This window comes from Oncorhynchus keta, chromosome 34 (genome assembly GCF_023373465.1).
Source record: "Oncorhynchus keta strain PuntledgeMale-10-30-2019 chromosome 34, Oket_V2, whole genome shotgun sequence".
NCBI lineage: Eukaryota > Metazoa > Chordata > Actinopteri > Salmoniformes > Salmonidae > Oncorhynchus > Oncorhynchus keta.
This window is the reverse complement of record NC_068454.1, coordinates 78054520-78082451: the sequence shown is the minus strand read 5'-3', so window position 1 is coordinate 78082451 and position 27932 is coordinate 78054520. Positions and strand designations below refer to the sequence as shown.

At 44.8% G+C, this 27932-nt stretch overlaps 1 protein-coding gene across 3 annotated transcripts; it reads right to left on the bottom strand.

The window, feature by feature from the left end:
* Nucleotides 1-764: 764 nt before the first annotated feature.
* On the bottom strand, nt 765-27856 carry LOC118374770 (zinc finger and BTB domain-containing protein 7B-like). 3 transcript variants are annotated; one of them, XM_052495122.1, is made up of 4 exons: nt 27269-27856; nt 22136-22262; nt 2366-3456; nt 765-1791 (listed from the first exon to the last, which is right to left on the bottom strand). In XM_052495122.1, exons 3-4 carry the CDS (start codon nt 3448-3450, stop codon nt 1167-1169), a joined length of 1710 nt encoding a protein of 569 aa, XP_052351082.1. In that variant the 5' UTR covers nt 3451-3456; nt 22136-22262; nt 27269-27856; the 3' UTR covers nt 765-1166. The 3 variants fall into 3 exon arrangements, with proteins under 3 accessions (XP_052351082.1, XP_052351081.1, XP_035617153.2); XM_052495121.1 differs by having other exon boundaries at nt 22143-22262; nt 27269-27855; XM_035761260.2 differs by lacking the exons at nt 22136-22262; nt 27269-27856 and adding an exon at nt 5179-5413.
* Nucleotides 27857-27932: the final 76 nt, after the last annotated feature.

Genomic DNA, 27932 nt, shown 5'->3' with positions numbered 1-27932 from the left:
GCTGCTCATCTCAATCTATAGCTCTGGTGCTCCTGTGCTTGATCAAACTGATTGATTAGGAAGAAATAAACTGACATCTTTGGTATCATCGGTGCCTCATAAAAGGGCATGAAAATCTACTTACAACAGACAGCAAAATAATAAGCCTTATTAAAATATGACTGTTACTGTTAGATAATGGCTGTCTTCAAATAGAAAACCTGGTGATTGTTGCCATTGGCGACTAGCTCCACCAATAACCACTAGAGGGTAGTAGGGTACACCCAAAGTCAAACAGCAGATTTCACACCTACTACTATACTTACCTAACTTAGCAGGCGTAAAACAAACGCCTGAGTGGGTCGGAAGGAACCGGAAGCTACCGGTTTTCAGGCTTTGTGTCTTCTCTGCTTTTCCACTGAAAACCGGATGATTCTGGTTTCTTCCTACCCCGCTGAGAGTGCTAGTATTGTGACATGAAGAGTGATAGGGTTTAGTAGTGCCAGATGGATGTTGTACATACATTGTTTGAACTTCAATAACATTTGATTGTTATATTACTCTAACAGCACTCTGCTCAAAAATACAGGATTTATTTTCTATTCTTTTTTTTTTTCTTTTTTTTTACATCTGGACACATTTCTCATCTCCTGACTTCAGTTTGCATAGTGAGAGAAAAGAACCCCATATCCCCATCAGCACATCTATGTGCAAAACATTCCCTCAATAAAGCCTTTAAAAATAGAAATAATGGAAAATAGAAATAAAGACAACAGAAATTATGTACAGCTAATAAGAATAACCACAGCATGAAATAAAATAGAAATAATGGAAAATAGAAATAAAAGACAACAGAAATAAAAACAGAGAGCCATGAAACAACAATAACAAATCAGAAAACCCGTTTTCCATTATTCTTTCTCTGTCGTTTAGTCTTTCTAAGCGCTTTGTAAGAAGGAGGTCCAGTCACCTGAGTGAGATCCCCATCCATACTGTAGGTGCCACACACACACACACACACACACACACACACACACACACACACACACACACACACACACACACACACACACACACACACACACACACACACACACACACACACACACATATACAAATGCACATGCGTGCACACAAACACATGCACACGCATACACATCCATGCACGCTCTTCTCTTCCTCTCTTCTCACTCGTCTTCCTCATCCTCCTCTGCCTCCTCCTCTGCCTCCTTATCCCATCTTGCATGCTGAAGTGGAGGAGAGTGGCCCCCGCCTGCCTCCTCCCCCTCCACCCCTCTCACCCCCAGCTCCAGGCCTCTCCACAGCAGACCAGAGTATGGTAACCTGTGAGGCCCTAGGAGGGCTATAGCTTGCTCCCCGTCAGCCTCCTCCTGGAACACCATTTGACCCCCAGCCTCAGCACCATCCCGCAGGCTAACCATTCCAGCACGGGGGTGGAATGCTGAGGCGTGGGGCTGCAGGGCCAGATTCTCCAGCGGGTCGAGTTGGTCTGGAGAACACCCTCTTCCTCCTCCTCTAACCCTTCTGCCCTCTTCTCCGTGGTCAGCCCCAGGCCCACGCCTCGGCCGGGTACGGACCTCCAGGCAGCTGAGGCCCTTGCGGTGGCGCTGGAGGTGGTCCTCACGGGCGAAGGCCTTGTGGCAGAGCGGGCACTCGAAGGGGCGTGCTCCACTATGGAGAGACAGGTGGTTCTTTAGGTCGTAGGAATGCAGGAAGCGGGCAGGGCAGTGGGGGCAAGGGTACGGACGCTCCCCTGTGTGTTTACGCATGTGGATCTTCAACTTGTCATTCCTGAGAGAGAAAGGAAAGAGGATAATGGCTCAGCATCATATGTAGAACAATGCTAGCTCTGTAATATGTTAAACACACCGGTAGATAATAGTGTTAAACACACAGGTACACACCTGGTGATAATAGTGTTAAACACACAGGTGACATACATACCTGGTGATAATAGTGTTAAACACACAGGTTACATACATACCTGGTGATAATAGTGTTAAACACACATACCTGGTACATACATACCTGGTGATAATAGTGTTAAAACACACAGGTACATACATACCTGGTGATAATAGTGTTAAACACCGGTACATACCTGGTGATAATAGTGTTAAACATACATACCTGGTGATAATAGTGTTAAACACACCGGTACATACCTGGTGATAATAGTGTTAAACACAGGTACATACCTGGTGATAATAGTGTTAAACACAGGTACATACCTGGTGATAATAGTGTTAAACACACCGGTACATACCTGGTGATAATAGTGTTAAACACACCGGTACATACCTGGTGATAATAGTGTTAAACACACCGGTACATACCTGGTGATAATAGTGTTAAACACACATACCTGGTAAAGCGGACCCCGCAGGTCGAGCACTCGAATGGTTTCTCCCCGGTGTGTGTTCTCATGTGTCTGGGCAGCTTCCCTGCTCCGTGGATGATCTTCTGACAGACAGGACACTGCTGGGGGGTCTGAGACTTCCTCTTCCTACCCCCTCCTCCTGCCCCTGTGGCCACCCCTTGCTCTGCCAGGGGGGCTGAAGTAAAGCTGGGCACCCCACCGTTCCCCACTCCCTCCATCTCCTCCTCGTCTTCTGACAGCCTGTCGTCTGAGAGGGGAAGAAGGGGGTGGGGGGCGAGGAGGCGCTCCTGAGGCCAGTGCACCCCTCCGTTGACTGCTGTACTCCCTCTCCCTGCATCCCTGCCCTGCTTCCGCTCCCCGTTCTGTCCCGTGGTGGGGGGGTGTTCATCCTGCTCAGGGCTGGGGGGCCGGGTGGAGGGATGAGAGTGGGCCCCGTCTTGAACAGGTGAGGGGTGTGGAGGAGGAGTGGAGGGGTGCTGGTGTGTGTTAATGTTGGGGCGATGAGGCAGTGGCTGGAGGTGCGATGACTCCACCTTGGTGACTCTCCGTCTGTCTATCTTCCTCCGGGAGCCTTTCTTCATCCCCCTCTCCACCCTTCTCTCCCTCTCCGCCTGTACCCTCTCCTCCCCCATCTCCCACTCTACCTCCCCCGCCGTCTCCCCCAGTATGTCTCTACAGGCATCAACCACACACTGGATCCCCAGTAACTGAGCTCCTCTCAACACATCTCTCATGCCAGAGCTGCGGATGGTCAGGGTGGCCGTGTAGGCAAACTCCAGCAGGGCATCCAGGGCATCGGGCGCGACACAGTCCAGCTGGCACACACTGAACCCTCCTCCTCCCCCCGCCTCGGCCCCCGCCTCGGCCCCCTCCTCCGCTCCAAACAGCCCGCGGAAGTAGAGGCTGACGGCAGCCATGACGGAGCGGTGGGTAGGGTAGCGGGCACCCCGCGAGGTCAGGGTGAGGTCACAGAGTAGCCCCGCCCTGCGCTGGGCGTTGAGGCGGAACAGGATCTCGCTGCTGTGCTCTGGGAAGGGGATCCCAATCAGACCGTCCTCTCCTGGAGACATCGCCACCTGCAGGAGGGAACAATTGGTTAGAATAACACAGACATTGAAGTTCAGGCTGAATCAAAATAATTCAGTGGCCACAGATGGGTTTTTTACATGGAAAAAAAAAACAAGAATCAGACAAAGTTTTTTAAAACATTTCTTCTGGTGTGGTGAATGTCAAGCAATGACATCAGAACAATATTGTGTATGCTTTTGATATAGATCACATTTCATGGCTTTGATTACCAGAAAACAAATGCTGACCTACCTAGAATACCTCAGTGCATGGACGTGTCCTTTGTCAAGTAAAACTGTGTTCGTTAATGCAGTCACGGTGCAGAGAAATATGGTTGGTACTGTAGCCTTTCATTACTAACGTGACTTCCACAAAGAGCTCTCCTTCACGTGAGGGACCATATTAAACAAGAGCTTAGTGCTATCCCTCCTTCAATCACTCCTCCCTTCTCCCTCAAACTACCATCCCCTCAACCCCAGATTACGGCATCAGGAAAAAGTGATTTTGGCAGAGGGGGTGGGAAGGGGGGGACAACTGGGAGGATCAGAGGGGGTAGAGGAGAAAGGGGTGCGAGCGAGCGAGCGAGAGAGAGTGTGTCAGTGGTTGATAGTATTAGCTCCTTGATTAGAAATAGAGAGAGAGACGAAGGTGAGGAAGAGACAGAAAGAGGAAGGTGAAAGAGAGGAGTCAGACTGTACTGGGGACGACGTCCACACACACAAGGTGATAGAGCTTTTGCGTATGTCACATCGTCAAAGGAAGATTCAAGTTATATGGATGTATTTCAAGTCAGGATTCTGCTCACTGAGTCTAACCTTAACAGTGTGCGGTGTGGTATTTCCTGAAACAGAACTTTGACTTTAGGAAAGTGAAAACAGAGAAGAGTTCATGTTGGGTAAAACAAGATGTGTTTAAAAGTTTTTATGTGAGGATAACAGAAGCTTGTTCTTCTCCTCCCTTCTTTTCAAGACCTCATCACCCACTCTGTGTCCTCCCTTTCACACATGCCCTCCAGGGGAGGTGTATAATGGAGGAAGAGAGTGAGAGAGTGTGAAACAGAGAGAGCATTTAGGCCTACAGCGGAAGTTTGTGTCTTACTCCATTTTACTAATCCATAGACTACTTTCTAGGTAGGTTACCAGGTCTATAGAAGTCTATATTGTCTATGTATCCATATGATGAGGTTAATTTATAACACCCAAGGGCTCTCCTCTCCTGTTCCCCTGGCTCTCACCTAACCCCCCTCTCCTGTTCCACAGTACCACTCACATGAGCAGACTACATTTTCCACAAACAACAGACTAACTCCCCCCTCCTCCCCCACCTTTGTCTCCCTCCCATAGCAACCACCAACAGCCCCCCAACCATCCTATAATACTGTCCACATAGCACCCTGGAGGGGCTCTCCTCGACTACAGTACATTCTGTTTCACCTGACTAACCTGCTCCAAGACACACCCCATTAAATACACACACACACACACACACACACACACATTGCGTGTCTCCCTCTTGGCTCCCCGAGTCCCCATTGTTCAGTTTGTGGTCTGTTGATCTTCATGCAATGTCAAAAACACACACACCCCACCCATACAGTCCACACACTAACGTTCATATTGTCGCACTTCAACAGAAACCCCAATCCCACCTGTATCAACAGAACCTTACCAAAACCTTACCCTCCCAACCTCAACCCATCAGCTGTGTCTAAACCCAAATGGCACCCCTACCTTTCCTGCCTTCATGGCTGATAGAGGGACCGTCGACTGGAGGCGATGCTGTGTCTGTGTCATGGCATAAGTGTTTTTGTACTTCAGTCTTCCTCGCTCTTACTTGCTTCTTCCTTCCTACGTTACAGCCTTCTATTCTCCCTCGCTCTCCTTAAACCTTTAACTCTCCAAGTTCAGAGAAGTTGGGGTTACGCGTTCATCCTTGGGGATGTCTACCTCTTTCTCTCTCGCTCGTTCTCTCTCTTCCTGTTTTATGAAAAGAAGGTGCTTGGCGGCGGAGAGAGAGATTGAGAGATACCCTTCCCCCTTCTCGCCCACGCGCCCCTCTCTCCAAAATACAGTGGGTCCATTTTCCGAAACGAGCGATCGTAAGTTTCTGAAATACATAACTTCCTGGCCTGCCCCTCCCCGACCACAGATCTGACCTCTGACCTTGGCTGATGGACAGGTAGGAGGGATGTTTGTCCATCTGTCTTGACAGGTGGGGGGGAACTTGGGTACAATAGTCTAACGTGGCTTCTTCTTCTCGGAGAAGAAGAAAGAAGAGGAAGGAAGCCGTGCTGGGCTATTGAGATGCAGCCCGTGGTCTCATCCTTCAGCCACCAGACACTTACGCACAGAATTAAGGATCTCTATGTACCTACATTACTGATGAGGGACCTTGAAAGAAGCTCAAAAATACCCTACAACATTGTCAAATATGTGCAAATTTAGCCAAGTCAGCCAACATCAAAATTGTTAAAGGAGAAGTAACGTAAGAACCAAAATCATATTGGTGCTGTGAGTCATAATAGACCCAGCCACAGACATCAAGGTAGGTATTAGATGAACCAACCAACATGCCATATTACAGATGGTCTGTGATGATGATAAAGTCACATTAGAACAATCCATAAGGCAACTTTGACTGACTCTGTGAAGTCTTCTCCAAATGAAAGCTTGTTCACTAAAACAACTCTTAACATGTAACATTCTCGACGCTGGCATGTGTTTGTGCCACCGCCGCTCTCAGAGCAGGTAGGAAGTGATTTCAGGGAGATTTGTTCGAGGTGTCTCCTACGCTCGTAAGCATCTAAAACAACGCCCTGGAAAAAGCTGTAGACGAGGAGGACATCGACGGTGCTGCCAGAAAGGTCAAAATCCCCACCGAAAACACAGTGTGTGTGTGTGTGTGTGTGAACCTGTCATGAGGCACAAAACAAAAAGATGAGATGAGGTTTTGTTAATGTTAACAGAATCCCCCTCCTAGAAATCAGAGGAGATAAAAAGAGAGATTAAGTGAAAAGAGAAAAAGAAGGGGAGTGAGAGATAAAGACATGAAGAGCATACTAATGTTTAGTTTCCGTCGTAAAAAAAAAAAGGGGTGGTTTTTGATTCCTCAGAAGGGGGATGTAAGTGTTGTTCAGAAGGGTATACGTGTTGTTCAGAAGGGTATACGTGTTGTTCAGAAGGGTATACGTGTTGTTCAGGAAATCAGAGGAGATAAAAAGTTCAGAGATTATACGTGTTGTTCAGAGGGTAAAGAGGAGGGATACGTGTTGTTCAGATAAAGTGTTGTTCAGAAGAGTATACGTGTGTTCAGAAGGGTATACGTGTTGTTCAGAAATAAGAAGGGTATACGTGTTGTTCAGGGGTGGTTGTTCAGAGGGTATACGTGTTGTTCAGAAGGGTATACGTGTTGTTCAGGAGGGTATACGTGTTGTTCAGGAGGGTATACGTGTTGTTCAGGAGGGTATACGTGTTGTTCAGGAGGGTATACGTGTTGTTCAGAAGGGTATACGTGTTGTTCAGAAGGGTATACGTGTTGTTCAGAAGGGTATACGTGTTGTTCAGAAGGGTATACGTGTTGTTCAGAAGGGTATACGTGTTGTTCAGGAGGGTATACGTGTTGTTCAGGAGGGTATACGTGTTGTTCAGAAGGGTATACGTGTTGTTCAGAAGGGTATACGTGTTGTTCAGGAGGGTATACGTGTTGTTCAGAAGGGTATACGTGTTGTTCAGAGGGATACGTGTTGTTCAATACGTGTTGTTCAGGAGGGTATACGTGTTGTTCAGGAGGGGAAGGGTATACGTGTTGTTCAGGAGGTATACGTGTTGTTCAGGAGGGTATACGTGTTGTTCGGAAAGAGGGAAAAGATTCCTGTTAATCTAATTGTGAGTCACTTAAACGAGACACCCTGAAATACACACACACACACACACACACACACACACACACACACACACACACACACACACACACACACACACACACACACACACACACACACACACACACACACACACAAAAAGTAGGAATGGTCTTTGTTTGACGGCAAGACATTTTCTCTTTCTCTGCCTTCTCTCTTTCTCCCTTCATCCCCTGTCCTTTCTCTGCCTTCTCTTTCTCCCCTCATCCCCTGTCCTTTCTCTACCTTCTCTCTTTCTCCCTTCATCCCCTGTCCTTTCTCTGCCTTCTCTTGTTCCCCATCCCCTGTCCTTTCTCTACCTTCTCTCTTTCAGCCATCATCCCCTGGCTTTCTCTGCCTTCTCTCTTTCTCAACTCATCCCCTATCGTTTCACTACCTTCTCTTTTCAGCCACCCCTGTCGTTTCTCTACATCTCTTTCTCCCCTCGTCCCCTGTCGTTTCTCACCTTCTCTTTCTCCCCCAAGAATGTCCTTTCTCTACCTTCTCTCTTTCTCAACCGTCCCCTGTGGAAAGTCATGTGGAGTCACCCTGTTTCAGTTTCTAGTTGTTCAGACTGTTCTAACAGTCAGGGAAAACATAACGGCTGCATCCCTCTTCACAACAATAGCACTATAGATTAAATGTCACCCAAACATACACTGAATGTGTTTAATCACACATACAAATCATTTGAAAACAGCTCCTTTTCCCACAAGAATGGAAGTAAAAACGGAGAAAAAACAACCAAGTGGAAAGTATGTGGAAAAACATGTCGTCAGACTGTTATGTTGAAGAAAACATAACGGCACACCACTTTACAAAACACTTCGTGGAAATGTCAAAGACATTAGGAAGCAGTGAAGACAAACAAATGTGACAAATTATTATTATATTATTATTATTATTATTATTATATTTATAATAGTAACTAAAACCCATATTAAGAATTGTAGTAAATAAGTTAATTTTATTTTCAAAAAATAAAACACTTCGTCATCCCCTTTTCTTTAATGATTGGTGGCCAACTTCTCTCTCCGTTTCGGTGCGGATTCTCAACTCCCACTCCTCTGTCGACAGTTGACTACCTTTCCTCCCCTCCGACAATACGGCTTCCTCTTCCCTCGCTTTCGTCATGTACGTCACCCACTCTCTAAAAGCTCTTAGAATGGTTCACTGCCCCATTCGAACTCAACATGTATTGGAGAAATATACATATTTCTGGACAGGAAATAACAACACTTTAAATGGGGTCCTGATAGAATGAATAAGTAAAAAACAATTGGACCATCAAAATAATGATGAAACATATTGTCCTTTTGACTGCAACTTGAACGGAGTTCACCAAGTGAGAGATCAGTAGTAGTTGACACAATCAAGACATTAGACTGTTATTACACTGGTGCTTATTTTCCCTTACAGCCTGTAACGTCTCCCAATCCACACCAGTTATATCAGCTCTGCTCTGAACGGCCCAGGGGGGAAATATGACTTCACAGAAATGTGTTTCAATTCATTCTGATGTCAGACGCTTTCTGTGTGTGTTCATTCATAATATGTTCAAACTTCTAATGCTGGAATGTATTTCACATCCACGTTCCACAGGCAATAACAATCCACAGCTTACCAGAAATACTGTACAAATGTCAAATGCAATGTAAGTTTACAAAATATAGCTACTTCTTCATTTAGTTTCATTTAGTTTAGTTCATAATTGTTTTTCCAGGGAGGCTTAAATACATTTCTACAAAGAAAACAAGGAAACAACATTTTTGGAAATAATTACACAATGTACGAACATAAACTCAATAAAGGATATTTGTAAACAACATTTGTAACCCTGAAAATGTATTTAAATTGTGTGTGATAAAATATATATATTTTTTGTTCTGATACAATAAAACAATTTCTTAATTTCTTAATATGTAATAAAGATTATTATGCAAAGCTTAAGAGAGGGGTGGGTGGCAGTGTAATGTATTATTCCATGATGCCTTAAAGAACACACAGCAGACCTACAGAGATGTGTCATTACATACAACATGAAAAATACTCATGGGAGGATAACATACTATAGGTCCATCAGAACTACACATAAACCAAAATAAACAAGAACTCAATTAAACCAAGAACAATTCTAAATATGTATAATTTACATGAGACAACCAGAACAGCACAGGTGGAACCAAACAACTACTGTTCCCAAACAAAACACAACAAGGCCTGAGAGAAGGAAATTAGGAGTCATGATTCTCTGCTCATACCGTTTCTCCTCCTCCACGTGCTCCTCTGGCTCTCAGTGATTCTCTATCTCCTTCTCTCATTCTCCTTCTCTCACACACTCGTTTAAGCCTCTCTCCCCCTCTTAAACATAGGAGGCTGGGAGAGAGGTGTTGGTTTAGGTGCATCTTCTCAGAGGAGGGGTGAAAGAGGTAAAAGAGGGGATGATGAGAAGAGCTCCTGCCCACACAGAACCTTATTCAGCCCAACACAAGTTGGCAACACTATGTACCTCCTGTATGTAATGAACTATGAATACATTTACAGGCATTTATAAAGCAGCTATAAAGCATTCGCAACATGTCATGAAGGCTTGTTGCAAGTATGAATTGTTATTAAATATGAGACACATCCCCATTCTCCATCTCTTCCTCCATCATCATCATTTACAGTATATCTTGACCCTGCACCGTTTCTGAAGTACAATAAAACCCAGACCCTCTCTACTCCCTCCACTGATAACTCTCCCTGAAACGGCTATTTGCATCTTACAAAGAGATATAAAAACAGACCCAACCAGAGAGAATTTGAATCTTCATTTGAATTCGTTAAAAGGCTGGATAACGAGAATAAAGACAACATTATGGTAATTACGGGTATATCCATTTCCTCCAAGACGTGGCTAAAGCAATTCTATAAAGATGAAAACTATGTGATTATATAGGGAATAATAATTGCACTCAACCATGCAATAAAGATCTGCCAGGATGGAGGACATTCTTAACAGTGGCCAAGTAACAAAAACACACAAATCATATCCAGGAAAAGGTTCCAATCTTACGATCCTTTTGTACCTGCATCCAGCCCCTCTGCTTAGCTAAACTGGGGCAGTGTGTGTGTGTGTGTGTGTTGAGGTCTTAGTTCCAAGAACACATTACATTATTCATTTGACTGGCAGAGCAGTACAGAGCGGAGGCCCTTAACCCAGCCCTCCCACCACACCGAGGACATTTTGCATGTTATCCCAATTTACCGATGGGAATCAAGGGTTTTATTCAGGAGGGACGAACGGTACAGAACCTTCACATAGAAACGTATTGTATAGAGCAGACACGCCTCTCTGCCAAAAACAGGAGTGAGGAGAGAAGAGGGAGAAAAAAAGAGAGAGAAATGTGAGGTTGGAAAGAGGAAAGGGGGTCTGAGATTTGAGGGGAGATCAAGGAGATGAGAAGAATACGGCTGAGGTTTGTTTGACTTTAAAATAGACGTGTTCCTAGAGAACATACCAGGAAAGCAGAGAGTGGGAGAGGAGAGGTGGTAAAAGACTGTCAGCCAACGAGTGAGTGAGGGGTGGGGGTAAAAAGATGTAAAGATAGGTATAGAATGAGGCAGGGTGGGGGTAAATCTCACAGGAAAATCAAGACTTTACCAACAACCTGTGTCAGAGACAAGAAATTAGAGAAGAGTTCTGTTACAAAGAGAGAGGGGGGGACAGAAAGGCAGAGAGATGAGACGGAGAGGAACAGTGACGTGAACAGAGGTTAGAGAAACAGAGAATGTTAGAAGAGAGAAAGAAAGGGGGAGGGAGCGAGAGACTGTGACAGGAAGTAGCTGCAGTGAGTCCTTGCAGGTGTGTGTCTGCAGATGTCTGAGGGGAGATGTGGTAGCAATCGCTATCATTAGCAATCAGTGAAAGGGAGTTTCACAAAGATGGGGAACACACACACACACAGGCCTGAGAAAGGATTATTTGTGTGTGTGTGTGTCAATGCATGTGTGTGTGTGTATATATATACACATGTGTATGGGAGGGCTTTACCAGTTCTAACACATGCTGACAAAGTGGTTTCACACCTTCTATCTGTATCTGGTCAGCAGTTTCAGCCAGCCCCCAAGACAACATGTGTGAACAGCAGTGTGTGAATGAGTGGTCCATTTATGTGCAGAACTTCTGTGAGTTTGTGTGTTTTTACAAACGGGTGAAAAAAGCTTGTGTGTGTTTCAATGTGATAATGTGTGTGTCTGTGTGTGACTTGTGTACTTGATGCACTGTGTGTGTGTGTGTCTGCTTGCTGGGTGAAGTTACCACATCATAAGGGAGGGTCTCGACAGCTGTTCCTCTGTCTTACACATTACCTCCCTTTTCAGAGAATGATGTCGCAAAACACACGCTAGGATGGACACACACACACACACAGAGATACATGCACATAGACACATACCCCTACAAACACACAGACACATACACACCCACACAGACAGACAAACACACACAGACACAAACCCCTACAAACACACACACCGATACGCAAAACAACTGATACCCCTACCATTTCCTCTGCTGTGAGGACTGACAACCACACACCCAGATGGAGAGATAAATGGATGACAATGACAGACAAAGTAACAGAGGATACATGCTCATGTCAGCTATTAAAAAGACCAGTATATAATGCTTATAGGTATATGCCTACAAACAAGAAAGAGAGATATTGCCATAGTGGTAGGGGACAAACAACAGACCCATACATAGTGGTACAGGAATAAACACATATTGATAGCAAACAGGGGACATACATGCTCATGACACATGCAGAACAGATACACAGAGATACATGCTCATAGTGGTACAAACACAGGGACCCAGAAAGAGATATTGATAGTTTACCCCTACAAACACACACACCCAAACAGAGATACATGCTCATAGTGGTACAAACAAACACACCCATACACAGAGATATTGATAAACACATACCCCTACAAACACAAGAACACAGAGATACATGTTAGACACAGGACAAAGAAACAGAAACAGACACACACCCATACAGAGATACATGCTCAGACACCCCTACAAACAAACACAGACACATACATACCCACAGATACAGGATACACAGAGATACATGCTCAGACACCAGTAGGGGACAGGACAGACACATACACACCCACACAAACAGACACATACCCATAGGAGGACAGGACCCCTACAAACAACACAGACATTACATACCCACACAGATACACACAAGATACACAGAGATATTGATGACACCCCTACAAACACACACAGAGACATACACACCCACACAGACAAGACACACAGGATACACAGAGATACATGCTCATAGACACATACCCCTACAAACAAACACACACAGACACATCCACACCCACACAGACAGACAAACATGCACATAGACACAAACCCCTACAAACACACACACATTGACACACAACACACACACACACACAGATGTCGGTAAACTAACTGATCCTGATCGGCTTCCTCTTCCTCTGCTGTGAGGACTGACAACCACGAGGTGAGATGGAGAGATAAATGGATGACAAAACAGACAGAAAAGTAAAGGAGGAACAACCATGTCAGCTATTAAAAAGAGACAGTATATAACTTATACGGTATATGCCTACAGGAAGAAAGAGAGAGAGATATTGATAGTGGTAGGGGACAGGAAGAAAGAGAGAGAGATATTGATAGTGGTAGGGGACAGGAAGAAAGAGAGAGATATTGATAGTGGTAGGGGACAGGAAGAAAGAGAGAGAGATATTGATAGTGGTAGGGGACAGGAAGAAAGAGAGATATTGATAGCGGTAGGGGACAGGAAGAAAGAGAGAGATATTGATAGCGGTAGGGGACAGGAAGAAAGAGAGATATTGATAGTGGTAGGGGACAGGAAGAAAGAGAGAGATATTGATAGTGGTAGGGGACAGGAAGAAAGAGAGAGATATTGATAGTGGTAGGGGACAGGAAGAAAGAGAGAGAGATATTGATAGTGGTAGGGGACAGGACGAAAGAGACAGAGATATTGATAGCGGACCTGGAGAAAGAGAGCTATTGATAGCGGTAGGGGACAGGGAGAAAGAGAGAGAGATATTGATAACAGTAGGGGACAGGGAGAAAGAGAGATATTGATAGCAGTAGGGGACAGGAAGAAAGAGAGAGAGATATTGATAGCGGTAGGGGACAGGGAGAAAGAGAGATTGATAGCGGTAGGGGACCTGGAGAAAGAGAGATATTGATAGCAGTAGGGGACAGGGAGAAAGAGAGAGATATTGATAGTGGTAGGTAGGGGACAGGGAGAAAGAGAGATATTGATAGTGGTAGGGGACAGGAAGAAAGAGAGAGATATTGATAGTGGTAGGGGACAGGAAGAAAGAGAGAGATATTGATAGCAGTAGGGGACAGGAAGAAAGAGAGAGATATTGATAACAGTAGGGGACAGGGAGAAAGAGAGAGAGATATTGATAGTGGTAGGGGACAGGAGAAAGAGAGAGATATTGATAGTGGTAGGGGACAGGAAGAAAGAAAGAGAGATATTGATAGCAGTAGGGGACAGGAAGAAAGAGAGATATTGATAGCGGTAGGGGACAGGGAGAAAGAGAGATATTGATAGTGGTAGGGGACAGGAAGAAAGAGAGAGAGATATTGATAGCGGTAGGGGACAGGAAGAAAGAGAGAGATATTGATAGTGGTAGGGACAGGAGAAAGAGAGAGATATTGATAGTGGTAGGGGACAGGAAGAAAGAGAGATATTGATAGTGGTAGGGGACAGGAAGAAAGAGAGAGATATTGATAGTGGTAGGGGACAGGGAGAAAGATAGATATTGATAGCAGTAGGGGACAGGGAGAAAGAGAGAGATATTGATAGCAGTAGGGGACAGGAAGAAAGAGAGAGATATTGATAGTGGTAGGGGACAGGGAGAAAGAGAGATATTGATAGCGGTAGGGGACAGGAAGAAAGAGAGAGATATTGATAGTGGTAGGGGACAGGAAGAAAGAGAGAGAGATATTGATAGTGGTAGGGGACAGGAAGAAAGAGAGAGATATTGATAGTGGTAGGGGACAGGAAGAAAGAGAGATATTGATAGTGGTAGGGGACAGGGAGAAAGAGATATTGATAGTGGTAGGGGACAGGGAAAGAAAGAGATATTGATAGCGGTAGGGGACAGGAAGAAAGAGAGAGATATTGATAGCAGTAGGGGACAGGAAGAAAAGAGAGAGAGATATTGATAGTGGTAGGGGACAGGAAGAAAGAGAGAGATATTGATAGTGGTAGGGGACAGGAAGAAAGAGAGATATTGATAGTGGTAGGGGACAGGAAGAAAGAGATATTGATAGTGGTAGGGGACAGGAAGAAAGAGAGAGAGATATTGATAGCGGTAGGGGACAGGGAGAAAGAGAGAGAGATATTGATAGTGGTAGGGGACAGGAAGAAAGAGAGAGATATTGATAGTGGTAGGGGACAGGAAGAAAGAGAGATATTGATAGTGGGGGGACAGGAAGAAAGAGAGCTATTGATAGCGGTAGAGGACAGGGAGAAAGAGAGATATTGATAACAGTAGGGGACAGGGAGAAAGAGATATATTGATAGCAGTAGGGGACAGGAAGAAAGAGAGATATTGATAGCGGTAGGGGACAGGGAGAGAGAAAGATATTGATAGCGGTAGGGGACAGGGAGATATTGATAGCGGTAGGGGATAGGGAGAAAGAGAGATATTGATAGTGGTAGGGGACAGGAAGAAAGAGAGAGATATTGATAACAGTAGGGGACAGGGAGAAAGATAGATATTGATAGTGGTAGGGGACAGGAAGAAAGAGAGAGATATTGATAGTGGTAGGGGACAGGAAGAAAGAGAGATATTGATAGCGGTAGGGGACAGGGAAAAGAGAGATATTGATAACAGTAGGGGACAGGGAGAAAGAGAGATATTGATAGTGGTAGGGGACAGGAAGAAAGAAGAGAGATATTGATAGTGGTAGGGGACAGGAAGAAAGAGAGATATTGATAGTGGTAGGGGACAGGAAGAAAGAGAGATATTGATAGCAGTAGGGGACAGGGAGAAGAGAGAGAGATATTGATAGTGGTAGGGGACAGGAAGAAAGAGAGAGAGATATTGATAGTGGTAGGGGACAGGAAGAAAGAGAGAGAGATATTGATAGTGGTAGGGGACAGGAAGAAAGAGAGAGAGATATTGATAGTGGTAGGGGACAGGAAGAAAGAGAGAGAGATATTGATAGTGGTAGGGGACAGGAAGAAAGAGAGAGAGATATTGATAGTGGTAGGTAGGGGACAGGGAGAAAGATAGATATTGATAGCGGTAGGGGACAGGGAGAAAGAGAGAGAGATATTGATAGCGGTAGGGGACAGGAAGAAAGAGAGAGATATTGATAGTGGTAGGGGACAGGGAGAAAGAGAGAGAGATATTGATAGCGGTAGGGGACAGGAAGAAAGAGAGAGATATTGATAGTGGTAGGGGACAGGGAGAAAGAGAGAGAGATATTGATAGCGGTAGGGGACAGGAAGAAAGAGAGAGATATTGATAGTGGTAGGGGACAGGAAGAAAGAGAGAGATATTGATAGTGGTAGGGGACAGGGAGAAAGATAGATATTGATAGCGGTAGGGGACAGGAAGAAAGAGAGAGAGATATTGATAGTGGTAGGGGACAGGGAGAAAGATAGATATTGATAGCGGTAGGGGACAGGGAGAAAGATAGATATTGATAGTGGTAGGGGACAGGGAGAAAGATAGATATTGATAGCGGTAGGGGACAGGGAGAAAGATAGATATTGATAGTGGTAGGGGACAGGGAGAAAGAGAGAGAGATATTGATAGTGGTAGGGGACAGGGAGAAAGAGAGAGAGATATTGATAGTGGTAGGGGACAGGGAAAAAGATAGATATTGATAGCGGTAGGGGACAGGGAGAAAGATAGATATTGATAGCGGTAGGGGACAGGGAGAAAGATAGATATTGAGAACAGTAGGGGACAGGGAGAAAGAGAGAGAGATATTGATAGTGGTAGGGGACAGGGAGAAAGAGAGAGAGATATTGATAGTGGTAGGGGACAGGGAGAAAGATAGATATTGATAGCGGTAGGGGACAGGGAGAAAGAGAGATATTGATAGCGGTAGGGGACAGGGAGAAAGAGAGATATTGATAGCAGTAGGGGACAGGGAGAAAGAGAGATATTGATAGCAGTAGGGGACAGGGAGAAAGAGAGATATTGATAACAGTAGGGGACAGGGAGAGAGAGAGATATTGATAGTGGTAGGGGACAGGGAGAAAGAGAGATATTGATAGTGGTAGGGGACAGGGAGAAAGAGAGATATTGATAGCGGTAGGGGACAGGGAGAAAGATATATTGATAGCGGTAGGGGACAGGGAGAGAGAGAGATATTGATAACAGTAGGGGACAGGGAGAAAGAGAGATATTGATAGCGGTAGGGGACAGGGAGAAAGAGAGAGAGATATTGATAGCAGTAGGGGACAGGGAGAAAGAGAGATATTGATAACAGTAGAGGACAGGGGACAGGGAGAAAGAGAGAGAGATATTGATAGCAGTAGGGGACAGGAAGAAAGAGAGATATTGATAACAGTAGGGGACAGGGAGAAAGAGAGAGATATTGATAGCAGTAGGGGACAGGGAGAAAGATAGATATTGATAGCGGTAGGGGACAGGGGAAAGAGAGATATTGATAGCGGTAGGGGACAGGGGAAAGAGAGATATTGATAGCGGTAGGGGACAGGGAGAAAGAGAGATATTGATAGCAGTAGGGGACAGGGAGAAAGATAGATATTGATAGCGGTAGGGGACAGGGAGAAAGAGAGATATTGATAACAGTAGGGGACAGGAAGAAAGAGAGAGAGATATTGATAGCAGTAGGGGACAGGGGACAGGGAGAAAGAGAGAGAGATATTGATAGCAGTAGGGGACAGGAAGAAAGAGAGAGAGATATTGATAACAGTAGGGGACAGGAAGAAAGAGAGAGAGATATTGATAGCAGTAGGGGACAGGGAGAAAGATAGATATTGATAGCGGTAGGGGACAGGGAGAAAGAGAGATATTGATAGCGGTAGGGGACAGGGGACAGGGAGAAAGCGAGAGAGATATTGATAGCGGTAGGGGACAGGGAGAAAGAGAGAGATATTGATAGTGGTAGGGGACAGGAAGAAAGAGAGAGAGATATTGATAGCGGTAGGGGACAGGGAGAAAGAGAGATATTGATAGCGGTAGGGGACAGGGAGAAAGAGAGAGATATTGATAGTGTAGGGGACAGGGAGAGAAAGAGAGATATTGATAGTGGTAGGGGACAGGGAGAAAGCGAGAGAGATATTGATAGCGGTAGGGGACGGAGAAAGAGAGAGAGATATTGATAGTGGTAGGGGACAGGGAGAAAGAGAGAGAGATATTGATAGTGGTAGGGGACAGGGAGAAAGATAGATATTGATAGCGGTAGGGGACAGGGAGAAAGATAGATATTGATAGCGGTAGGGGACAGGGAGAAAGATAGATATTGATAGCAGTAGGGGACAGGGAGAAAGAGAGAGAGAGATATTGATAGCGGTAGGGGACAGGGAGAAAGATAGATATTGATAGTGGTAGGGGACAGGGAGAGAGAGAGATATTGATAGCGGTAGGGGACAGGGAGAAAGAGAGAGAGATATTGATAGCAGTAGGGGACAGGAAGAATGAGAGAGAGATATTGATAACAGTAGGGGACAGGGGACAGGGAGAAAGAGAGAGAGATATTGATAGCAGTAGGGGACAGGAAGAAAGAGAGATATATTGATAACAGTAGGGGACAGGGGACAGGGAGAAAGAGAGAGAGATATTGATAGCAGTAGGGGACAGGAAGAAAGAGAGAGAGATATTGATAAAAGTAGGGGACAGGGAGAAAGAGAGAGAGATATTGATAGCAGTAGGGGACAGGGAGAAAGAGAGAGAGATATTGATAGCAGTAGGGGACAGGGAGAAAGATAGATATTGATAGCGGTAGGGGACAGGGAGAAAGAAAGATATTGATAGCGGTAGGGGACAGGGAGATATTGATAGCGGTAGGGGATAGGGAGAAAGAGAGATATTGATAGTGGTAGGGGACAGGAAGAAAGAGAGAGAGATATTGATAGCGGACCTGGAGAAAGAGAGATATTGATAGCGGTAGGGGACAGGGAGAAAGAGATATATTGATAGCGGTAGGGGACAGGGAGAGAGAGAGATATTGATAGCAGTAGGGGACAGGGAGAAAGAGAGAGATATTGATAGCAGTAGGGGACAGGGAGAGAGAGAGAGAGATATTGATAGCGGTAGGGGACAGGGAGAAAGAGAGAGAGATATTGATAGCGGTAGGGGACAGGGAGAAAGAGAGATATTGATAGCGGTAGGGGACAGGGAGAAAGAGAGATATTGATAGCGGTAGTGGACAGGGAGAAAGAGAGATATTGATAGCGGTAGGGGACAGGGAGAAAGAGAGATATTGATAGCGGTAGGGGATAGGGAGAAAGAGAGATATTGATAGTGGTAGGGGACAGGAAGAAAGAGAGAGATATTGATAGCGGACCTGGAGAAAGAGAGATATTGATAGCGGTAGGGGACAGGGAGAAAGAGATATATTGATAGCGGTAGGGGACAGAAAGAGAGAGAGATATTGATAGCAGTAGGGGACAGGGAGAAAGAGAAATATTGATAGCAGTAGGGGACAGGGAGAAAGCGAGAGAGATATTGATAGCGGTAGGGGACAGGGAGAAAGCGAGAGAGATATTGATAGCGGTAGGGGACAGGGAGAAAGCGAGAGATATTGATAGCGATAGGGGACAGGGAGAAAGAGAGATATTGATAGCGGTAGGGGACAGGGAGAAAGAGAGATATTGATAGCGGTAGGGGACAGGGAGAAAGAGAGATATTGATAGCGGTAGGGGACAGGGAGAAAGAGAGATATTGATAGCGGTAGGGGACAGGAGAAAGAGAGATATTGATAGCGGTAGGGGACAGGGAGAAAGAGAGATATTGATAGAGGTAGGGGACAGGGAGAAAGAGAGATATTGATAGCGGTAGGGGACAGGGAGAAAGAGAGATATTGATAGTGGTAGGGGACAGGGAGAAAGAGAGATATTGATAGTGGTAGGGGACAGGGAGAAAGAGAGATATTGATAGTGGTAGGGGACAGGGAGAAAGAGAGATATTGATAGTGGTAGGGGACAGGGAGAAAGAGAGATATTGATAGTGGTAGGGGACAGGGAGAAAGAGAGATATTGATAGTGGTAGGGGACAGGGAGAAAGAGAGATATTGATAGTGGTAGGGGACAGGGAGAAAGAGAGATATTGATAGTGGTAGGGGACAGGGAGAAAGAGAGATATTGATAGCGGTAGGGGACAGGGAGAAAGAGAGATATTGATAGTGGTAGGGGACAGGGAGAAAGAGAGATATTGATAGTGGTAGGGGACAGGGAGAAAGAGAGATATTGATAGTGGTAGGGGACAGGGAGAAAGAGAGATATTGATAGTGGTAGGGGACAGGGAAATGGAAACTTGAGTATAAAAAAACAATGACAGTTAGTCTGATATCCTCTCCAGACCATGTCAACATGTGACGAACAGTGTGTGTTTAGTTTAACAGTCCCAATCAGAGGTCGTAAAGCTCAAAAGGTGGAACACTTCGTTGACATCATCAGGACGATACTGTAGTAGTGTTTTCTGGGCTTTGTCAATAGGGGGGTGAGCGGTTGCTTTTACTGTAATCTGTGGCTGAAACGGTTGATACATAGAATATGCGGTTATTTCAGCTGTCCTTTGAGAAACACAACAGAATGTCTGCCTTACTGTCACTGGTCAGAACACCCACCCATCTCTCGTCCAATTACAGCAGTACAGCACTTTGACTAAAGATTCAAACGTTGACGGGGAAAATTCTACTGGTGCTTAACTCATCGAATAGAGCTCAATGTCTGGAATACTGCCCACTCTCAATGTCTGGAATACTGCCTTCTCATGGTACTGTACTTACAACAGCTACAACATCAAGCTGTCATTTCTCATCAAAATGTATCTAAAAGGTTAGGGGTCATTTTCACAACAAGATACAGGAGATGATTCTCTGCGGTGTGTCATTGTCTCTCTTTCCCTGAACCGCTGGCTCACTGTACCTGTTTATGAGCAACGCCCCCTCACTATCTACACCAACATTTACACCATTACCAGAAAAACAAATCATGTTCTCTGTCACTACTTTTTAACACTCTTTTCATCTTAAAGGTGTGTCTGTCATTACAGGAAGTAAAGTATTGCCACTTCCTGCTCTTCCATCCCCCTGGCAGTAGGCGGGTGGTGTGAGTTGGTAGGCTGTCAGGCCGGTGGTCGAGAGAGAGAGAGGGCTGTGAAACACAACAGAAACTGGAGACTGAAAAAGGAGAAATGCCAAATGCACTACTTCCTCTAGTGAGACAGATCTACTGGAGGCAAACTAGGCTGTGGGGTCCATGAACATTCAGTAGAGTACCTTAGTCAGTGGCACAGTATCTCGACATTATGGTTAAGGCCTACATGAAGTGTATTGGTTCAAAGCTTTTTACTGCCCTTATATGGTAATAACCAAACAGAACATGTCCCTGACTCAGACCACTGTGTGTGAATGGAATAATGGATAATATGCAGAAACTCTATGATGGCGCTAATAGAGTAGTCTAAAAGTTCAACCCTTCTAAGAGTGGGAAAATGAGGGAATATGGAAAGGGATAATGGATGAAGGAGCTGAGCAGATAAAGGAGGAGGACTGAATGGGTGGTGTAGGGGAACAGGGAGAGTTATGAAGGGATATGGATGGATGAAGGAGCTGAGCAGATAAAGGAGGACTGAATGGGTGGTGTAGGGGAACAGGATAAAGAGATGTGGATGGTGTATGAAGGGATGATGGGGGATGAGAGATAAAGAAGATACATTTGATATGAAGGGGATGATAAAGGTATAGAAGGAAAGGAAGGGAGGAAGCTCTGGATAAATCTGCTGATGGGTGGTGAGTAAAGGGATGATGGGGGACTTTGATCCTCCCCTCCTCTCTCCCCCCCTGTCTTGTCCTCCCACTCAGCCTACTGTATGTATCTGAAACTGAAACCCCTATTGTGAACAGGGGGAATTTATATACGGGGCCACATGCCCCATTTCATATACTTACTGGAATGGAATTGTGTGTGTGTGTGTGTCTTATCTTAAAACGTTCCTCTTTCCTTTAAAGACCACTCACTGTTGTTACACCCCCCAACCCCACCACCCTACTATAACACACACACACACACACACACACTTCTGCACGGCCCCAATCACATGATCTGTCACTTGCTCGCGAACACACACACACCCACCCACACACTAACTCGAAGTACAGCGTTTGCTAAATTACTTTATGTAAATGTAGCCATTGCTGGCGCTTGGATTTGCGTGTTCAAGTGAACCGTATTCCAAACACTGAGTCCAAAAGCCTGGCTGAGTATCAGTGAAAGAAGACAGAGTGAGACTCTGGAGTGTTCCTTCCTGACACATACTGGACTGTACTAAAATCACTATCTTATGGGGGTGCCGTCATTCAACACATTTGAACATGTATGAAGGTTCACTGATTTTTTTTAAAATGAGAGTGGCCTGCAGCACCCCAGGGCAGCCATGTCATATAATCTCTAGTTTCTACACCTATAGTAGGACAGGCGCTGTCAGCGACTGGGACAATAAGACTTTCTTTAGTTCAATGCAGTTAATGTGCAACACTCAACATTCCACACCTCTTACCTCCAGTCCATAAACTCAGAGGAGGACGGGTCCCTGCTCTCTTCCTCCCTCTCTATTTTCCACTTCTTCCTGCTTCTGTTCTTCTCCAGCGGAGCCAAAAGGTTTCCAGGGATACAAAGCCTAGGGGATGAGATGTTTGGATGGTTAGATGATTTGGATTTGAACAAACTTTATTGATCCCAGTGGACTGACACCAAGATACACATACAGTGCCTTCAGAAAATGTTCAACCCCTTGACTTTTTCCACATTCTGTTGTGTTACAGCCTGAATTTAAAATGGATTAAATTGAGATTTTGTGTCACTAATCTACACACAATATCCTAGAATGTCAAAGGGGAATTTAGATTGACATTTTTATAAATTAATGTCTTGACTCAATAGGCATTCAACCCTTTTGTTAATGCAAGCCAAAATAGGTTCTTGAGTACAAATTTGCTTAACAAAACACATAATAAATTGCAGCGACTCACTCTGTGTGTAATAGTAGTGGTTAACATGATATGAATGACCACCCCATCTCTGTACCCCAGACATAGAATTATCTGTAAGGTCCCTCAGTCGAGTAGTGAATTTCTAACACATATAGTGTACAGTGCATTCTGAAAGAATTCAGACTCTCACTTTTTCTACATTTTGTTACGTTACAGCCTTATTCCAAAATTGATTAAATATTGTTTTTCCCTCATCAATCTACACATAACACGCCATAATGACAAAGTGAAAAACATGTTTTATTTTTATTTTGCTAATTTATTCAAATATAAAACAGAAATACCTTATTTACACAAATACTCAGACCCTTTGCTATAAGACTTAAAATTGATCTCAGGTGCATCCTGTTCAAATAATAATTATTGAGATGTTTCTACAATTTGATTGGAGTCCACCTGTGGTAAATTAAATTGATTGGACATGATTTGGAAAGGCACACACCTGCCTATATAAGGTCCCACAGTTGACAGTGCATGTCAGAGCAAAAACCAAGCCATGAGGTCGAAGGACTTGTCCTTAGAGCACAGAGACAGGATTGTGTCGAGGCACAGATCTGGGGAAGGGTACCAAAATGTTTCTGCAGCATTGAAGGTCCCCAAGAACACAGAGGCCTCCATCATTCTTAAATGGAAGATGTTTGGAACCACCAAGACTCTTCCTAGAACTGACTGTGCAATCGGGGGAGAAGGACGTTGGTCAGCGAGGTGACCAAGAACCTGATGGTCACTCTGACAGTGCTCCAGAGTTTCTCTGTGAAGACGAGAACCTTCCAGAAGCACAACAATCTCTGCAGCACTCCACCAATCAGGCCTTTATGGTAGAGTGGCCAGATGAAAGCCACTCCTTGGTAAAAGGCACGTGACAGCATGCTTGGAGTTTGCCAAAAAGCACCAAAAGGACTCTCACACCATGAGAAACAAGATTCTCCAGTCTGATGAAACCAAGATTGAAGTCTTTGGCCTGAATGCCAACTGTCACATCTGGAGGAAACCTGGCACCATCCCTATAGTGAAGCATGGTGGTGGCAGCATCCTGCTGTGGGGATGTTTTTCAGCGGCAGGGACTGGGAGACTAGTCAGGATTGAGGGAAAGCTGAATGGAGCAAAGTACAGAGATCCTTGATGAGAACCTGCTCCAGAGCGCTCAGAACCTCCGACTGGGGCGAAGGTTCACCTTCTAACAGGACAACGACCCTAAACACACAGCCAAGACAATGCAGGAGTGGCTTCAGGACAAGTCTCAAAGTCCTTGAGTAGCCCAGACAGAGCTCGGACTTGAACCCGATTTGAACATCCCTGAAGAGACCTGAAAATAGCTGTGCAGCGACGCTCCCCATCCAACATGACAGAGCTTGAGAGGATCTGCAGAGAAGAATGGGAGAAACTCCACAAATACAGGTGTGACAAGCTTGTAGCGTTATATCCAAGAAGATTGATGGTGCTTCAACAAAGTACTGAGTAAAGGGTCTGAATATTTATGTAAATCGGGGCTGTCCGGGGTATCACCCCTGTGATATTTCTAAAAACCTGTTTTGGCTTTGTCGTTATGTGGGCCATTGTGTGTAGATTGATGAGAGGATTTTTAAAAATCCATTTTAGAATAAGGCTTTAAAGTAACAAAATGTGAAAAAGTAAAGGGGTCTGAATGCACTGTATTCAACCACAAAGACCAGGGAGGTTTTCCAATGCCTCACAAAGAAGGGTGCCTATTGGTAAAACAAAATTCAAGAGCAGACATTAAATATCCCTTTGAGCATTGTGAAGTTATGAATTACACTTTGGATGGTGTCTCAATACACAGTCACTACAAAGATACAGGCTATGTCCTTCATAACTCCTGAGTTGCTGGAAAGGAAGTAAACTGCTTAGGGATTTCACCATGAGGCCATTGGTGACAAAAACAGTTAAAAAGAGTTTAATGGCTGTAATGGGAGAAACCAGAGAGGATGGATCAACAGCATTGTAGTTTCTTCAATACTAACCTAATTGGCAGAGTGAAAATAAGTGCTTCTAGCCTGTACAGAATAAATATTCTATACAGGCATCCTGTTTTTGTGCTTCAACAAGGCACTAAAGTAATACTGCAAAAAAACCTGTGGCAAAGCAACTCATGTTGAGGGCAAATGTTTTAACCATTACTGAGTACCACTCTCCATATGTTCAAGTATAATGGTGACTGCAACTTGCTATGGGTATGCTTGTAATGCGTTAAGGACTGACCAGGGAGTTTTTCAGGATAAATAAATAAATAAATGGAATGGAAAATAAGCACAGGTAAAATCCTTTGAGCATTGTGAAGTTATGATTCAGTCTGCTTTCCACCAGACACTGGGAGATTTATTCCCCTTTCAGCAGGACAATGGTTGAATCTGTGTTTGAAATTCACTGCTCGACTAAGGGACAAAACAGATTTAATTATATGTGATGGGATACAAAGATGAGGTAGTCATTTAAAAATCATGTTAAACACTATTATTGCACACAGAGTGAGTCCAAAACTTATTATGTGACTTGTTACAAATAAATTTGGACTCCTGGCTTGCTAAAATAAAAAACTAAAAAAACAATTCCACTTTGACATTATAGGGTATTGTCTGTATCAGTGACCAAAAAATCTCAATTGAAACAATTTTAAATTTCAGGCTATTAACACAACAAAATGTTAATGGGAATTTTCTTCCACTTGGTCATCAGAGTATTTTGTTTAGATCATTGACAAAAAAATAACAATTAAATCCATTTGAATCCCACTTTGATGCAACAAAACCTTGGATAAGTCAAGGGGTTGAATAGTTTCTCTAGGCACAGTATTTAATATCTGCTTCGTGAGACAGAGACACAGGGTAGGAACGGGGTCAAATACTGAGGGAATAAGTGAAGGAGAAGAGAGACAAACAGGAGACCAAAAGATACATGAGAAGTGGTGTATAAAGAGTGAATAAAAAGAAAGAAAATGAACCTAAACACACAGTGTGTCAGATGATGTGTTAGACATGGTGAGGGGTTCAGGGTGGGGGATGGAGAAAGACCACTTCCCACTTCACCAGGCCACAGAGCAGAAGTGGCCTACACTAACAATGAACAGGGCTGAGAAACAGGCACAGCACACACCTGTGTAGGACCACAGACATCCTCAGACACACACACACACTATGCCATACTCAGTGGCAAGACCAGAGACTATACCCATTATATGTCATAATTGAGAAGGTGCATGTAAATGTAATTTGGTGTTTGTGAGTGTGTACATGTGAACATGTGTGTGGTAGGGAGAGAGAGGGGTCATGAGAACAGTCCGATCTAGTAAATGACCGGAGTAATTAAGTTACCATGACACCAGAAGGAGATGAGAAGAGGGAGGGGTAGATCAGTTACCACTAAGCCAAAGACAGTCTACACAGACTTTCCAGGTCTCCCAACTGTCATTTAGTTGGTAGTAAGACTGCTTCAATTCAGACAAGTGGCAATTAGGGTTGACAGTGCAGAATTGTTTCTGCTTCTCGCTCTCTTTTCCCTTCCATCTCTCACACTAAATAGTGGAATTATTCACAGAGTTGGGATTGGTGACAAATCTAATCTGCATCAAAGACGTCAACAATACCTATTTGTCAAGATCACACACGGAAACCCACAGTACAAATATTAGCCTACAAACTGTTACAGGGCAAATGTTTTCCTTATTCCTTCCAGGTGCACTGAAGTTCAGGTCTAGACCCAACACTGTTTGGAGAACTATTGTGCGAAAAATAAACATTTCAAACCACCTAAAGAATATTGTAGACCAGAAACCCTTCAGTGGATTGGACTAATAACATGGTGTTCTTCCATATATCAAACAACAAACTCAGACAGAGGACCAAACCCAAGCCAGTTTGGCAGGTTCAGCAGGTCTGTCTGTACCACAAGAGGGGCGAGTCAGCAACCCACACACACACACACAACACTACACTCATGCAGTCACAGGCACACATGACAGCCTCCCATCATCCATAGCCAAAGTTTTATACATTTAAAAGCCCTCACCCATCCAGCGTTAATATACATTTCAAGAACATTACATCAGCAACAGAGCTATAGAATTTAAGATAAAGGATGTCAACGTGTGGTGACAACAGCATAGCCCACTGAAAGGGTCGTGGAATAATATAATTCGTGGCCAAAGTTGCCCTGTGGTGGAGCACATGGCTTATTGCCTACAGAGGCCGGTGATGTGCGTGAGAACAGGTTAGGTTTTGGATGTCAGCCGGTGTTCGCTGCTATAATTAGAAGCCAAGCCTCCAGAAGTGTACCCGTCGACCCTGCTTGTTCACCTGGCCACATCCACACAGGTAGCAACACACAGCAACTAACCTGAGATCACATAAATATTCTCTGCTAATGTCATTTAAATAGTATGTGTTCTTGTGTCAAAATAAGCCTCTAGGAAAAGAGAGCGCGAAAATCATAGGGAGAAATTATTGTAGACACGTCACACGGGAGTTACCGAATACCCATGACGTAGTCCTCCCGTATCCCCGGTTAGGACCGGGGGGGCGGTTGTTATAGAAAATGGGAAAGACAAGCGTTAAATCCTAACTTTAAGAATTCCATAATATCCCCCCAAAACAGAGAGCGAGTTAGGGAGCGGGTTTACCTGTGCGCCGGTGTCACCTATGTTATCTCGTCGCGTCCCACCTGACCGGCTTCTGTACTTCCTGTATTCACTCCCACCCGTCTCTCTCCCCCCGGGGGTCACCGCTCTCTCGGCACTGTCCAAAATCTCACACCAGTCCCTCTGACGAACCACGTATCATCCGGGAGTTCTCTGTAATATCCGCCTCTTCTTGTCTCTCTGTCGGCGTTTATATCCCCCTGCCTCGGCTCTCTCTTTGCAGACCGCCGGCTCGCTGGGCTGTTCTCCCCCCTCTCAGACTCCGCTGGCCCATTCCAACTCCAGGCAGCTCCTCCTTGAACCAGGAAGCGGCTTGCCCTACTTTACACCCCGCCGCGGATTGGCTCTGGCGGGGCTGGAGAGGGACCGCTGGGGTGGGCAGGGCACAGGGGTCGGCCACGGTGCGATAGGCCAGCGGCAGTGTCTGTCGTAGCGAGGTGGGAGGGAAGGAGGGCCGAGGTGGGCATGTTGTTATAGAGACTCCCGGGGCAGGTTGAAGGTCTGTGAGGGATCACAGCGGGGCTAAGAGGTTTGCACAGAGAGGGAGAGAATCGTTGGAGGGCGTATGCGTGTGCCAGCTGCAGCGGACATTTCCACTTGAAATAGATCGCCTTATTTAAACGCGCTATTTATGGTGCTCGTGCTG